Source organism: Fukomys damarensis, unplaced genomic scaffold (assembly GCF_012274545.1).
Source record: "Fukomys damarensis isolate Sample0158 unplaced genomic scaffold, DMR_v1.0_HiC HiC_scaffold_11, whole genome shotgun sequence".
Taxonomy (NCBI): Eukaryota; Metazoa; Chordata; class Mammalia; order Rodentia; family Bathyergidae; genus Fukomys; species Fukomys damarensis.
The window spans coordinates 44,552,020-44,565,750 of record NW_022900923.1 but is presented as its reverse complement, the minus strand read 5'-3'; the positions used below and the strand labels follow the sequence as shown (position 1 = coordinate 44,565,750).

At 58.6% G+C, this 13,731-nt stretch overlaps 1 protein-coding gene across 5 annotated transcripts in view; it reads right to left on the bottom strand.

The window, feature by feature from the left end:
* Positions 1-2,104: 2,104 nt before the first annotated feature.
* Positions 2,105-13,731, bottom strand: part of Ikbke (inhibitor of nuclear factor kappa B kinase subunit epsilon) — a 20,278-nt gene continuing 8,651 nt past the window's right edge. For 4 of the 5 annotated variants that reach the window (XM_010613095.3, XM_010613097.3, XM_010613098.3 and 1 more), the window contains exons 17-25: positions 11,601-11,685; positions 11,399-11,511; positions 9,635-9,711; positions 6,716-6,755; positions 6,130-6,228; positions 5,194-5,290; positions 4,662-4,762; positions 4,414-4,485; positions 2,106-3,076 (exon numbers count right to left, since the gene is read on the bottom strand). In XM_010613095.3, coding sequence (XP_010611397.1) covers positions 3,043-3,076; positions 4,414-4,485; positions 4,662-4,762; positions 5,194-5,290; positions 6,130-6,228; positions 6,716-6,755; positions 9,635-9,711; positions 11,399-11,511; positions 11,601-11,685 — 718 coding nt within the window. In that variant the 3' untranslated portion in view covers positions 2,106-3,042. Of the gene's footprint in view, positions 3,077-4,413; positions 4,486-4,661; positions 4,763-5,193; positions 5,291-6,129; positions 6,229-6,715; positions 6,756-9,634; positions 9,712-11,398; positions 11,512-11,600; positions 11,686-13,731 lie in introns of all 5 variants that reach the window. The other variant, XM_010613099.3, reaches the window with a different exon arrangement.

Sequence of the window (13,731 nt, the reverse complement as noted above, 5' to 3'; positions counted from 1 at the left end):
CTCCTCGCTCTCCTGCTCCCCCGCTTTCTCTCTCCCTTCCCCTCCTTCCTGCTGCTCCCATTTCCTCCTCCCTGCCCTCCGACTCTCCCTCTCTGTTTCCTCCCCTCCCTCCTGCTCTCTGGTGAGGGGTGCAGGGAAGGACCGGAGCAGCTCCAGGAGGCCGAAACTCTTTCCCGAAGGAAACCCATCTTCTCCTCAGAATGGCTTCCCACCTCGGCTGCCAGGAGGCCTGGCGGCTGGCGTGTCCGGTGCCCTCTGCAGACTGCCTCGGTGCCCTCAAACATGAGCTTGTGATAGTTGTCAGGGCAGCACCTTGCATGCAGATTCCCGGGCCACACCCTCACTGACTGGGTTCAGGAGCTGGGCAGGGCCCTGGAGTCTGTGTTCTGAATCAGGGCACCAGTCTACACGCAGCAGCTCTGGGTTCTGAGAGGGAAACAGAGCTCCAGCCTGGTAGCACCAGGGCACGGGGAGAAACACCTGCTGCACTTCCAGCAGGGACGCCCTGTAGCCGTGGGGCAGAGCCCTTTTTCACTTGGACATATCTTGGCTGAGGATGCCGGCCACGACCCTGAACACCACAGACCTGAGCCCCTCTCTGAGCTGAGACCGGCACACTCGTCTGTCACCCCGCAGGGGGGGCTTCCGAGGCAAGAGGCAGGCAGGGAGAGGCTGTGCTGAGAACCAGCACCATGATTTGGCACGTAGGGAAGCAGCTGCTCCACCCACGACGTTCCGCCCTCCGCGAGGCACCGGAGAGGCTACCTGTGAATACCGGACTTGACCTGAAACTGCCCTGGGTTCCCACGCTTAGTGGCTCTAACCTTTGGGGGCAGCTCCTCCCTTTCTGCAACACGGATTCTCTACTTCACTCCCCTGGAATGCAGAAATGCTTAGTCCCTCCCACTCCTGGGCCCTGCTGTCCCCCCTGCAGGTGCCTTCCATGCCTTCTCGGCAACTCATCCGTGGCTCAGTGGCCAAGATTCCACTCCGGGTCTGACCGAGGCACCCTGCCCTGATGGTGCCTGCATACAGCGCGGGGAATGATCGTCCCTGTCATAGCACCTGCCGGGTGGGGCTGGAGTTCCTGGCACGCCTTTCTTCCTGGTGTCCCTGTCGCTCTACAGCTCAGCTCCTGGCCCCGGGCCTGGCCACTGCAGTGCTCAGGTCCCAAGATGAACTGAACGGGCTCTTCAGCAATCGCTCCAGGGAACAGAGCCCTCGAGGGGCCCGTGGACACCTGAGGACGGTGTTTTTGGTCCTGGACCTTGGTACACTTCCTCATTCCCTTCTGAGACGAAACTGGAAGCTCCCTGAGGTTCAGATGGGTGGAGCCGGCTGAGCCTTGGAGTATGTCCTCCGCATCCCATGGGCTTCGCTTATGAGGTCAGACCCTGGCTCACTTCCCAGACATCTGTGTTTGGCTCTCAGGAACACCCTGGCTCTTTCAGAGCCCCACCAAACACAGGGGGTCCAGAGCTACCACAGCCGCCAGGGAAAACCCACTGTGGGATTTTCCTGCTGGGCCATTGATGAGCCACAGAGTCAGCCTCACTTCACCCCAACAGAGCAGAGGGCTTACCCAGTGCCCAGGGCCCCTGAGATCCCAGAACTTGAACCCAGGGCTTTAGTGACCTGCTGGGACTGAGGTCCAGAGAACAAACAGGAAAGTCTTAGAGCCGATTCACAAGCAGCCTCCAGGAGCTCTGCCGGGGTTCGGAGCCTGCTGGTCCTTCCGTGGAGAAGCAGAGTTGGAGTCTTGGCCGTGAGAACGCCAGCCCCCAGGACTCAGCCTCCCCACTCTGCCAAGTCATGGGGACGTAGCTCAGGACAAGAAGGCTACAGGTGGGCAGGAAGGGCATCAGGGCTATCTGGGGTCAAGCACAGTGCTGTTTACAGGCCCCAGAGCACACGGTGGGGCTTCCACCCCTCTCCCTCTCCTCCCGGGCTGCCTTCCAGCAGTGGCCAGGCCAGGCGGGTGTTCAGCTCTTGATAAGTGCGGGCGGGTACTATATCTACCAGCATCTTGTGTAAATCAAAGTGCCTTACCCAGGCAGCACTCTAGCTTTTAGACAAAATGAGGGAAGGCTTAAAATGACCCATAGCAGTCCTCAAATATTTAGTTCAGTCTCGTTTGTAAACGGTGGTGGGGATGGGCACAAGCCGCAGGTACTTAGACAGTGCTTTGGGGGGTTAAAGAAAAAAAGACTGAACTTTCTCCATACGCAGCTCCCCAGAGAACAGGGAGCAGGAGCACAGAGGGCAAGGCGCCCCCACTCAGCAAGAGGCCCAGCCTTGGGCTCTTTCCTGAAATTGGGGCCCATTAAGGGGAAAGGCGGAGCCTGGCCCCACTTCCCCCACATCTCCTCCTCAGCCTGCGCACCCAGCCCTGGACTCCCCAGCCTCTCAGACACAGCCCAGCAAGCGCCACAGCGAGCAGACCCAGCAGCAGCGTTTATTTCACCCCGGGAGCTGCGCCTGTTCTCTGCTCGGGGCTCGGCCTTCCAGGCCATGCTTGTTGGCACAGCTGCCTGTGGACGCCCAGCAGCTGCGTCTCAGGGCCGTGTGGTACCCCCGAGAGCGAGGGTGAGGGAGCGTCCCGGAGGGCTGCATCTCCTCCACCCACCTCAGCCTGGGGCTGGTCAGACCAAGAGCAGGGCATCGAGGCCATCTGTCACCTGCGGCTGAGCGCGGTGACCCTCAGGAAGCACAGGAGAGGAAGACGTTTCGCCACAAAACACTAAGGAAGGAAGACCCAGGGCTCCAGGGAAGCCAGGGCCGTCCCTGCAGATCCATAAGGCCAGGTACAGATGAGGCACAAAGGCCAGGCCAGCAGCGGCTGCCCCGGTCCGTTGTGGGTCCTGACAGCGATGCCAAGGCCCAGTCAGCGCCCGGTAATGCCGGGGACATCTCCTGGCTGTGCCAGGCTGGAGGTAGTGGGCTGATGAGACGGGACCAGGTCTCACCCTGGGTTTTGTCCCAGTGCAGGAGAGCAGTGTGCAGTGCTTCTAATGCTTCCAGACAGCTGTGCATCCTCGGAGCTCAGATGTCAGGAGCGGATGGGGCTGCACTCAACCTGTATGGAGAAGCACCAGTGAGCTCCGCCCCTCCGTGACAGAGCCTGCACACCACAGCCCAGGCCCAGCAGCGTCCACGTCCTGAGCACCCAGCCACAGGGCTCCTGGCTCCCCTCTGCTTCTCCACTCAAACTGTGTGTTAGCATCACCCTGGGAGCTTTTGAAACCCCCAGCCCCAGAGGCTCAAGAGCAAGGCCCCGGCACGCATGCTTTCAGAAGCAGCAGAGTTTAGGAGGAGGGGGTCAAATCGATTCTTTTGGCTCTGTGGCTGCAGATCAGAATGAGGAAGTGAAAACTCACTAAAATAAAATTTGCAAGGGGACTATATATCATAGCAAGAAAAATTTATGTCAGCACTAAAATTGGAACTTCCTGACCAGAGGGTTGTCTTGGAAAGTCTTTCCAAGAAGCTTTAGAATCTCCTATTGTGGTTATGTAAGAAGGTGGAGCCAGCACTGCAGTGGCTCAGCACTGTAGGAGGCTGTGGAGGAAGGGTCCTTAGCAGCACAAAGTAGCAGTTCCGAACCAACCATGTCTCCCAGAGTTGAGCATGGGTAAGGAACAGTCAGGACCCAGGTCCTATTGGGACCTCTGTTCCCTCTTCCCACCGGGCCCCTCTTCCGCATGTGGGACCGGGCAGACAGGATGAGGGAAGCCACGGCCGCTTGGCCCGGGTGTGTGAGTGGGTTGGTTATCTCTGGTGTCTGTGTGCTTTCTGCAGCCTTCCACCCTGTCAGACACGCCCACCTGGCTACAGGGCACTGGCCAGATTTCTCCTGTGACTTACAGGGCACAGAGCCCGAAAGCCTTTGCGTGCTGTGCACTCCCATCCACCCGGAGGGGACCTGCTCAAGAGACGGCCAGCTTCCCTCACCACCGGATGCTGTGAGGGGCAGGGGGCTGCGTCTGCAGGGCGGTGTGCAGGAGCAGGGCCTGGGGGTGACAGGGAGCTGAGGCGCAGCATCCACCAGGGGCTGGGCCCAAACCCCAGATGCAAATCCACCTCCGTCTCCGCTGGCTCTGACAGCACTGCGGGTCGCATTTCAGAGACTACCTAAACACCTGGTGCGTGAGCCCCCCTGGGGCAGGAGGGTGGCGAGTTAGAGCCCAGGGGGGCAACTTAGTGAGACTCTGTCTCAAAGCACGCAATTGAAAAGGCCTGGAGATGTAGCTGTGTGAAGGCTCTGGGTTCCGTCCCCAGTGCCCAGGAATCAATGAAGGAACAGAGGACAAGTGAAACCCACAGCTCCTCTGCATGAGCCTCACTCGTGGACAAGGCCTGCACCCCGAGGCCTTGGCTGGAGGCCCCAACCCTCCAGCACAGTGGCCTCCTCACCGCTCAATGACGCGGTTGTTGTCCTGGAGATCAAAGGCCAGCTGCTTCACCTCCTCGAAGAGCTCTCGCACGCTGTCAGGGCAGAGGCCGAGAGTCCGCTGAGTACAGCCCCTCCGGCAGTATCCAGGCCAAACAACTTCCACTCAGCACCCTCCCCGCTCCCAACACACACGCATACACAGACACACACACGCGTGCACGCACACCGCGCACACACAGCTGGCACGCTTGCCCCCTGGGCCCCTTACTGCACCACCAGGTCCTTGGGAGCAGTCCCGGGATGAGGAGCCAGAGCCGGAGGTGCCGCCTCGGCCCCCTTCGTCCTGTCCTGGAGGAGCTGCTGAAGGATCTGAAGGGACGCCATGCGCCCGTCAGGGATGTGCCAGACTGTGCACGGCTGGGTGGGCCGCACTGAGCAAGAGCGGGACAGAACCACCCCAGCCTGCACCCCTGGAGTGGGACGGAGGCCCAGGCTGCCCAGTCACCTCTGTGTCCCACCCCAACCCCTCGTGACCCAGGCTAAGCCACAGCCGTGAGAAAGGGCCCGGCCCTCTCTGGCAGCAGGGAGCACCGAGGCAGGAGGCCTGTGACCAGTGCCCCAGCGCCTCTGCCCTTGCGGTGGCTGTGTCAGTCTGAGATTACTGGGAAACACGTTCCCCATCTAAGGCCGACTGACCCTCATGGACAGACTTGGGCTTGGCCAGGGCAGCTCTGTCCACCCCCACCCCATGCCGGGCATCCAGGCCTCTCCTCCACAGCCCCAGCCCCGCAGGGTCGCACCTCACTCAGGGTCTCCTGGGCTCCCTGTGCTTCTGTGCTGCAGGTGGTCACAGACCAGCCGACCAGGCGCAGCCGGTTCCGGGTCTTCTGCACCTCTCTGGAGAAGCAGGTGGGGTCAGGTTCGGAGCAGGACTTGGCTCTCTGCTCCCAGGGCCCTTGGTGGTCATCAGGCAACCATGGACCCCAGGCACTTGCCTCCCTCGCTGTCCCTGCCCCACACGCAGAGGGACACTTGTCACCCAGGCCGGATACGAACAGGGATATTTGTGCTCAGCACAGAGATGAAACCAAGCCATCAAACCGTGCTTGCCTGTCAACCCGACTCCTCCAGGCGCTTCTAACGTACTGATATCCAAGCCCTACTTCAACTTTGGGCTGTGCTGGGGACAGGGAGCCAGGCACGGGGGCTGTACAGTGAGGCTGGGCAGTCACAGGCCCACAGGTCACACGGCGCCCGGAGGAGGGGACACAGACGCTGCCCAAGAAGGAGCCCCCAAACTCCCGGAGGTTCGGGTGTGGGAGGTCTGCTAGAGGCACCACCTGCCCCCGCTCTGCCCCACTCGGAAGCCGGAAGCTGTTTGTCCTGCACTCAGGGGGGTGGTCTCCTCAGCAAGATGTTTCCACCACTGCCCGCTGGGTGGTGGGAAGAATCCAGAGTTCTGCGGATTACTGGCTGGGCTATGTGACTGTGATAAGAGGCAGGCAACCCAAGCCTCAGTTCCCTTGGCTGCCAAATGGGGTGGCGCCATCTGCTGCACAAAACGGCACTGTGGACTGAACAAGCCTGGTACCAGGGCCACAGACCACACACCACACACCACACTTCTGCCCTCTTCCTCCTGTGCTGATCTCTCTCTCTCTGGGTCCTCTGCAGCCTGGAAGGGCTGGGCCAGGCCCTGGGGCCCACGACCAAGGGACCAAGGGCCAGACCATTACCTCATCCACCTGCTGTGCATGACCAGGGACGCCTGATACTTCTGCACACACTCCTGGAACACCTGCAGGAGCCTCTTGGCTAAATGGCTGAAATTCACCCTGGAGGGACGGAGAAGCAAGGCCCAGAGATGAAAGGCCACAGCCGGCCGCGCACTAACTCAGCATCTCTCTGGCTCCACCACCACCTGGTGCAGCACAAGTGCCCCACACCTGGGTCCGGCACACGGACGGTCTCCGAAGAGGGAGGAGACGGAGTCACGCACTGGGAGCCGGAAGGCCAGAGGGCAGTGAAGCAGATGCACGGACAAGGGGACAAGGAAGGGGGACAGAGGGCCCTGGAGGGTGCACATGACCTAGGCTGGGTCCCTGAGGGAGCAGACGCACAGCTGCAGAAGCACGTGAATGCAATGCACCTGTGTGCCGGATTAGAGGGGTGGAGACCAGCGAAGCCTCCTTCTGACCCAGCTGTGCCGCTTCCTGCCCTTCCGTCCACCCAGACACAGCCCCCAGCCCACTGCCCAGCCACAGCCTGGGACCGGCTACCCCCTTCCGTGGCCCCACCCTCCCGCCAGTGGACCCTACTCACTTATCCAGCTTGTGAATCTGCTCCTCATTGTAGCCGAGCCCTGAAGGAAAGTCGGGAATTATGTCACCTACTGACTCCATCCACCACTGGGTGCCGCAGGGCAGGGACATTCACACGGACACAGGCAGCTCAGCCCGGGCCCAGCTTCATGGGAGCTCAAAGCCCAGGGAGCCAGGAAGGGCAGGAGCAGAGGCTGCGGGGAAGGCGACCTGCATGTGGGTGGGAGCAGGGGAAGCTGCAGGTGGGAGGGGGGATGAGTAGGCCCCACGGATGCGTGGTCACTTTCGGTCCCTTGCCCAGCACTCACAGGTGGCCAGTGTCTGCAGCCAGCTGGCCCCACTGCTGCAGAGTCCACACAACCAGAGGGCCCTGTGGCAATGAGCCGGAGGAGCCGGGCCACCGTCCGGACTCCCCCTCTGTGCCCAGCTGCTCTGCCAGAAGGGGCAACTTTGCCAGACAGCTGCAGTTTTGCACCTGGCCGCTGTGGGTGGCCTCCTGAAGGGCCCTAATGTTCCAGAGCCTGGAGGTGCTGCCCCCTGCTGGTTTTCAAGGGAACGGCCCTCCCTAGTGGTGCAGCGGCAAGTTGAGGTGTCTAGATGAGTCCTCCCCTTCTGCTCCCTCAACAGCAGGACACCTCCTGGGCCCACCGCAGTGGACAGCACTTGCGAACGAGCCCCCGCCCTGCCTGCTATTAGCTAGTGATCTGGCCTCTCGGAGCCCACGAATCCTGCTCAGATCATGGAAGAGGCTGCTCAGAAAAACCACTGAGCATTTTCCAGTGGCTCGTTCTACCCAGGGTGTTTCACTGAGCTGCATCCCCAGCCTTCTGTCAAATTTTTACTTTAAGACAGGATCTTGCTGAGTTTGCCTCAGGTGGCCTTGATCTTGAGCCCCTCCGCCTTGGCCTCCCCAGAAGCTGGGATGGGGGGTGCACAACACACCCAGTGGGTATCTTTCAACATTCCAGGCATAACCACGTAAGGGTTTGCGTCAAATTTTAATAGAAAACTCTGAAAAGCCATTAGAAGTAAAAGTCCTGGTGGTTCAAAGCAATTGGGCCTTTACGGGTCAGGTTACTTAGCCTCTCCATGTCTCCTTTCCTCATCTATTAAATGTGGAGGCTCCGCTGTCCTCAGTTCCCAGGAGCCCTACATAGCGTGAGAGCACACACAGCCCCGGGGATGGGGCCATGCCCCAGAGGGCTAAGTCGTGAGTGACAGAGCTGTGGGCTCCTGGCCTCTGAGGTCAGCGGTCAGCACGGAGGTGGGTGTGGCCCGAGGCCCCGCTGGCTTCCTGAGACAGGAAGCCTGGCCCTGTCCCTTGTCGCCTGTAGAGGCCAGGCCGTGAGGGAGCACTGGGGCCTTGAGGGAGGCTGTTCTCGGCCGACCCGTATGTCCCCCACGGTGGGCCCAGACACCCATGGCTACGGGGCCCCTGACACAGCTGCGCGGCTGAGGACGTGAATTTTTACGAGTTAATTTAAATGTTAAAACTAACGCAGCACAACGTATCTTTCCCATTAAAGGTAGCTTGATGGTTTTGTTAAGACTACATTTTACTTTGTTGACCATTCAGCTTTCAAATAGAGATGTACTCTAAATGTGAATTGCACATGAGATCTTGAAGATGCAGTAGAGTCGAAGTCTAAAAAAGGAATATACAGGGTCAGGGATTTAGCTCAGTGGTGCTGCTGCCTGCGTCGCAAGCACAAGGTCCCGCGTTCCATCCACAGTACCACACACAGAAATAAATAAATAAAATGGAAAAGGAACAGAAAATACCTCTTCAGTAACCTTGTTTACATTACATGCTGAAAACACACGTGGGATATATTAAATATATTAAAATTCATTTCACCTGTTTCCTTCTAATTTGGCTACGAGAAGCTGGCTGTGGTAGTGCACCCCTGTAATCCCAGCACTTGGGAAGCTGAGGCAGGAGGATTGCAGCAAGTTTGAGGCCAGCCTGGGCTACACAGTGAGTTCAGAGCCTGAACAACATAGTAAGACCCTGTCTCAAAAAACTAAAACAAAACAAAGTGGAAAATAATTGGCTATGAAAAACTTAACTTCATATTTGTGGCTGGTATTATATTTGTACTGGCAGCACGGTTTGGATGATCCCAGGGACAGGAGAACATTAAGCAATTGGAGTCAAGGCCTTTGGTCTGCAGACAAGCAAATGCCCAGGACATGGGAAGGAGAGAGCGGTCATCTCTCGTTAGGCCCCCAGGGTCCTTTATGTCCGACACCAGCCCTCCCTGGATGCACCCCTCGTCCTGTCCTCACGACAGTCATGAGTCCTCATGACTTGGCAAGCAGGCTCGAATCCCGGAGCCTGAGTGGCACCCTGCCCAGAGGTCTTTGTGAGACCAGCAGACAATGGGCAGATGTGTGGCCAGGGGCTCTTGTGGAAATTTTTGGTCCCTCCTTTCTGGAAAACCTGGCTGCCTCAGTGCCCCAAAGACACAGTAGATAGGAAAACACTCCATAAACTACCAAGTCCCTGCCACAGGAAGAGTCCCTCTCCAGAACTATTTCTCTTGTGTTTCTGCAGTGCTGGGATTAAACAGGGGTTCCCATATGCCAGGCAAGCACTGCATCCTCAGCCTTTTTGTTTTATTTTGAGACAGGGTCTCGTTAAGTCCCCCAGGCTGGCCTCGAACTTTCGATCCTCCTGCCTCTGCACCTCTGGAGTAGCTGGCCAGGGCCTCTGCTTCTGTAGCACACAGGCTCTGCTCACTGCTCCCCGCCGTGTCGTCTAGGCTCTCACAAGATACCGAGCAGGGTGTAAGCTTTTCGTCACTCACCGGCCTGCAGGTAGTGTGACCATGGGGACGTGGCCTTAGACCAGCTGCACCAGACCCCCAGAACCCCGGAGGGAGCACCCACAGATAACAGGGGGTGGAAGAGGGCTCACCTGGCCTCATCCTAGATTTCTTGAACTGTTTGTAGATGAGGTACATCTTGTCCAAGCAGCTCTGAATTTGCTGGGTGCTGTGGAAGAGGCGGGAAGAATCACACAGCACAGGGTGGAGGGTGAGGAAGGGGACAGGGCGGCGGCAGTGGGGGCCTTGCCGGCCTGAGTTTGTTTAAGTCACTGCAGAGCAAACCCTCTCTCGTTCTCCTGCGGGTCCTCCCCACTCGAAAGCCTGAGCCCGCAGAGTTAGGGAGAGGAAGCAGAGAGGAAGCCGAGCAGCGCTGCCCCAGGAGAGTGGGGGCCCGCACCCGAGGGCGCCTGCCAGGCACAGGATACAGGGGAGCAGGAATCTCCCCGGTCACCAGCCAGGCCAGAGGGTCTCCCTGCTAGGGCTCCCCAAAACCTGGCACACCGCGGGAACTTAGGAAAAGGACCCAACACCATCCTCCTGCAGAACAACACAATCGGTGATGCTCGCCCGGGCCCTGCCCAGCAGCAGGGAGTTGAGAGGAGCCGCTCAGGGACTCCTGTCCCTGGCTGAAGGTCAGGACTGTCTCCTGCTTCCCCTTCTGGCTGACACAGAGCCCTGGGGGGTTAGGGTGCCCTTCCTCGCCCTCAGGCCCACGTGGCTCCTCAGGGTGACTCCATCTCCGCTTTTTCCGGAGCCACCTCCAGGCCCTGGGCAGAGCACAAGGGTTCCCAGGCGTTGGCCACCCCAGGGCCTACCCTGAGTGGGGGCAGGGTGGGGGCCGGGGCTCAGGCTGGGTGCGTCCTGAATTCCGAATCATCTCCCACCTCAGGGCTCAGAAACAGTGCATACAACATGTTGTGCACCCCTGAGGGGCAGCACCCCTAATCTGAGACCCTTACTACTTCTGAGAATCGCGGTGTACTCTCCCTAAGGGGTAAATGAAGACGGCACATGGCCTCGTGTCTGGGCTGGGCACGACGGCACTTGCAGAGAGTGGCATTTAGAATGGAGGACTCAGATCACAGACCTACAGGGGCCCTGACTGCTGCGGGGACCCTGCTCTGGCCGGCTCAGGGCAGGGAGATCTAGGCCCCGGTACACCCCATCCCACCAGGGCACAGAGGTGGTGCCTTTTCAGGTTTGTGAAAAGTGACAATGGGGCTTTCAAAGCTCTGTAAATCCTGCCGGCTGCAGCCAAGCACACAACTTCGGAGGTAGATCAACGTGACCTCAGCCCCACCTGGTACTTGTCCTTCCCCAGTAAGGACCCTTCCCAGGCCTGTTTCTCTGATTTGTTTCTGCAGTGCTGGGTTTAAACTCAGGGGTTCACATATGCCAGGCAGGTCTCCCCCACTGAGCTCCATCTTCAGACCTTTTCATTTTGAGTCAGGGTCTCACAAAGTCCCCAGGCTGGCCTCGAACTTGCGATCCTCCTACCTCTCAGGACAAATTAACCTAACAGAGGGAGGGGCATCTTTCTCCATTACAGGCATTATTGCAACATTACTATTGTCACAAGTGAGAGGACCTGGCCAGAGCCTGGCAGAGCCAGGGACTCTTTGTTCAGAGCTACGGCACCTGAGAAGATTCCTAACTCCTCAAGTTCCCGGATACACAGGGGATCCCAGACCCTTTTATCCCGCTGGCTGGTTTCAGAGAGGGTCTGGCTCATTCCTGCCCTACCACCTTGTCAAGGGAAGGGAGGAAGTGGGGGCACTTCTACAAAGGCTGCTGGACCTGTAGGGCTGTGCATTCCCAACCTCCACCCCACAATTTAGGAAACTCCCACGGACCTTCTGTCTTCATGTACCTGATCCCGGTTCTTCGCCAGCTCTGAGCTCAGGTGGCTCAGGCTCACCTGGGTCTCTGCAATGTTTTGGGAACACCTGGTGAGAACCGCAGCCAGCTATGGGGTGAAAAGGAAGATATCCATCACCTGAGATCCTGTCAGCAGCTGGGCTGGACCACTGACCCCTGACTACCCAGCCCACTCACATTCTGCAGTCTGGACCTCAGCTCGGTGGCCCTCTTCAGTTCCTGGACCTCCGGTGTCTCAGGAGTCCTGCCTGCACTGTTGGACCTTGAGGAAAGGAAGGAGAAGGCTGCATTTGAGGCAGAAGCCAGAGAGCTCTGTGACACTGCTGGGCAGAGCATCTCCGGGACAGCCTTGCTGGCTCTCAGGTCTCTGATGTTTGGGACAGAGGAACCAACTAGAAGAGGCCTGCACACCAGTGCTATGATGCTGAATAAAAGGTGGGGTGGATTCGAACCCCTTGAATCTGTGAAAATGTACGAGCCTGAGATGCAAGGTAGCTGCAAATGTACCCCTGCCCAGGGATGTTTGCAACTGGACGGAAAGAATGAAGCTCCTTTCCCGGAGAAACTGCATTCTGTGGTAGCCAAGAGCTTACTGAGGAAGGAAATCTGTCTTTCATAGACTACTGGCCAATAACCTGTCAGGCCTTGGAGCATCAGCTCCCTGCTGGCCCTAGTGAAACAATGAGCAACTCCCACAGGAAAAACACATCTGCCCAGAGGAAGGGTCAGGCTGTCCCTAGCCAGTGGTGTGTCATTGCCAAGTCCCTAGCACAGTCCAGGATGCACCCTGGCACACACAGTGTAGCCTGCAGTGCTCCTGACTTACAGGAAATGCCAAGAAAGAGGAACAAGCCAAAAAGCACCAAGAGGAAGGTCCAGACAAGTCCCCAAGCAGAACAATGGCCTTGGTCCCTCCACTAAGGCAGAGATGTGAAAAGCAGGAAGTGGGAGAAGCGAGTCTGCTGGATTCAGATTTAGGGACATAGCAACCAGGTACAAGATGTGGCCTTGGATTGGGTCCTGGTTTGGACAAAACTATGGGTCAAAGGAACTTCACGGGATAATTAGAAACATGGTGGAAGAGAGATGAGCGCCAGATGAGACTGTCACAGAAGGGCAAGCTCATTTGCCAAGAATAGCAGAGTACAAAACTGCAGATGCAGAAAAGTCGCATGTTGGCTAGAATGTATATATCGCTACAGTAGGAAACTAAGTACTAGCAAAGGGTATATACTAGCAAGGTGTAAGAACCTGTCCCTAGGAGGTAGTGGGTAATATTTTTACTTAATTTTTGTTTAGCTGTTCTTTCTAACTTCCTACCATTAACAGGTATATTTAATTTTTTTTTTCTTTTTTTCTTTCAGTACCCGGTATCAAACTCAGGACCTTTTGCTTGCTCCCTTCCTGTGCCAGAGGGAGCTGTGCTCCGAGAAGACCTACCAGGATTCTGCGGATGGATCCCTCCTCTCTGCCACCATCTGAAGGGACTCAGCCATGATGTGGGCCCCACCCCTGTCACCAGGAGTCGCTCCTCTTCCTCCCCCGGTGCCCCAGTCTGTTTCTCTGGCCCCAAGGTCAGTGCTGTGCTGCCGGGAGCCAGGCAGCTTTGTTGGGACACCTGTGCCAGGCGGGGGAGGGCACTTCCGGCATGGGGGAGCACTTCCGGCATGGGGGGCACTTCCGGCATGGGGGAGCACTTCCAGCGGCACGGCTGGCCATGTCTTGCCCTCGCCCCTCAAGTCCTCAGTGAGTAAGGCTGCAGTGGCCGGGGCTCCTGGGCTGTGCCCGCCTGCCTCTCAGTGGGGCCCTGGCCACGGGGTCTCCCCTCGCTTCTCTCTGCAGACCCCAGCTGCTCCCCAACTCCCTTTCCACAAGGCCACCCCTGTGTAGCCCAAGGCGGGAGAGTGGAAGGCGCGGGGCTCCCAGGACTCGGGAGGCCCCCGAGGAGGCCGCCTGCACCCCACCTCATGCGTGCATGGCCCTGCGAGGCCCGGCTGCCTCCCTGTGTCCTGCTCTGGGCAGCAGCTCAGCACGGAGGGAGGGCGGCACGCACAGCCCCGTGGGGGCTGTAGGGCTGGGGAAGGGCCAGGTATCAGGAGAGAGGAGCGACAGCACGGCTGGGGCATCCGCCGGCCGGCAGGGCACCTACCACTCGGTGGCCAGGCTGCTGCTGAGGAAGAGGAGGGCGGTCCTGGCGACCTCCAGGGTCTGCCTGCAAGTGGCCTGGAGCACCGCCCTGGTGGAGAGGACCTAGAGTTAGGGCCGCCTTGTCAGGGTGCAGAGGAGCTCCAGTGGCGGGGGGGGCGCG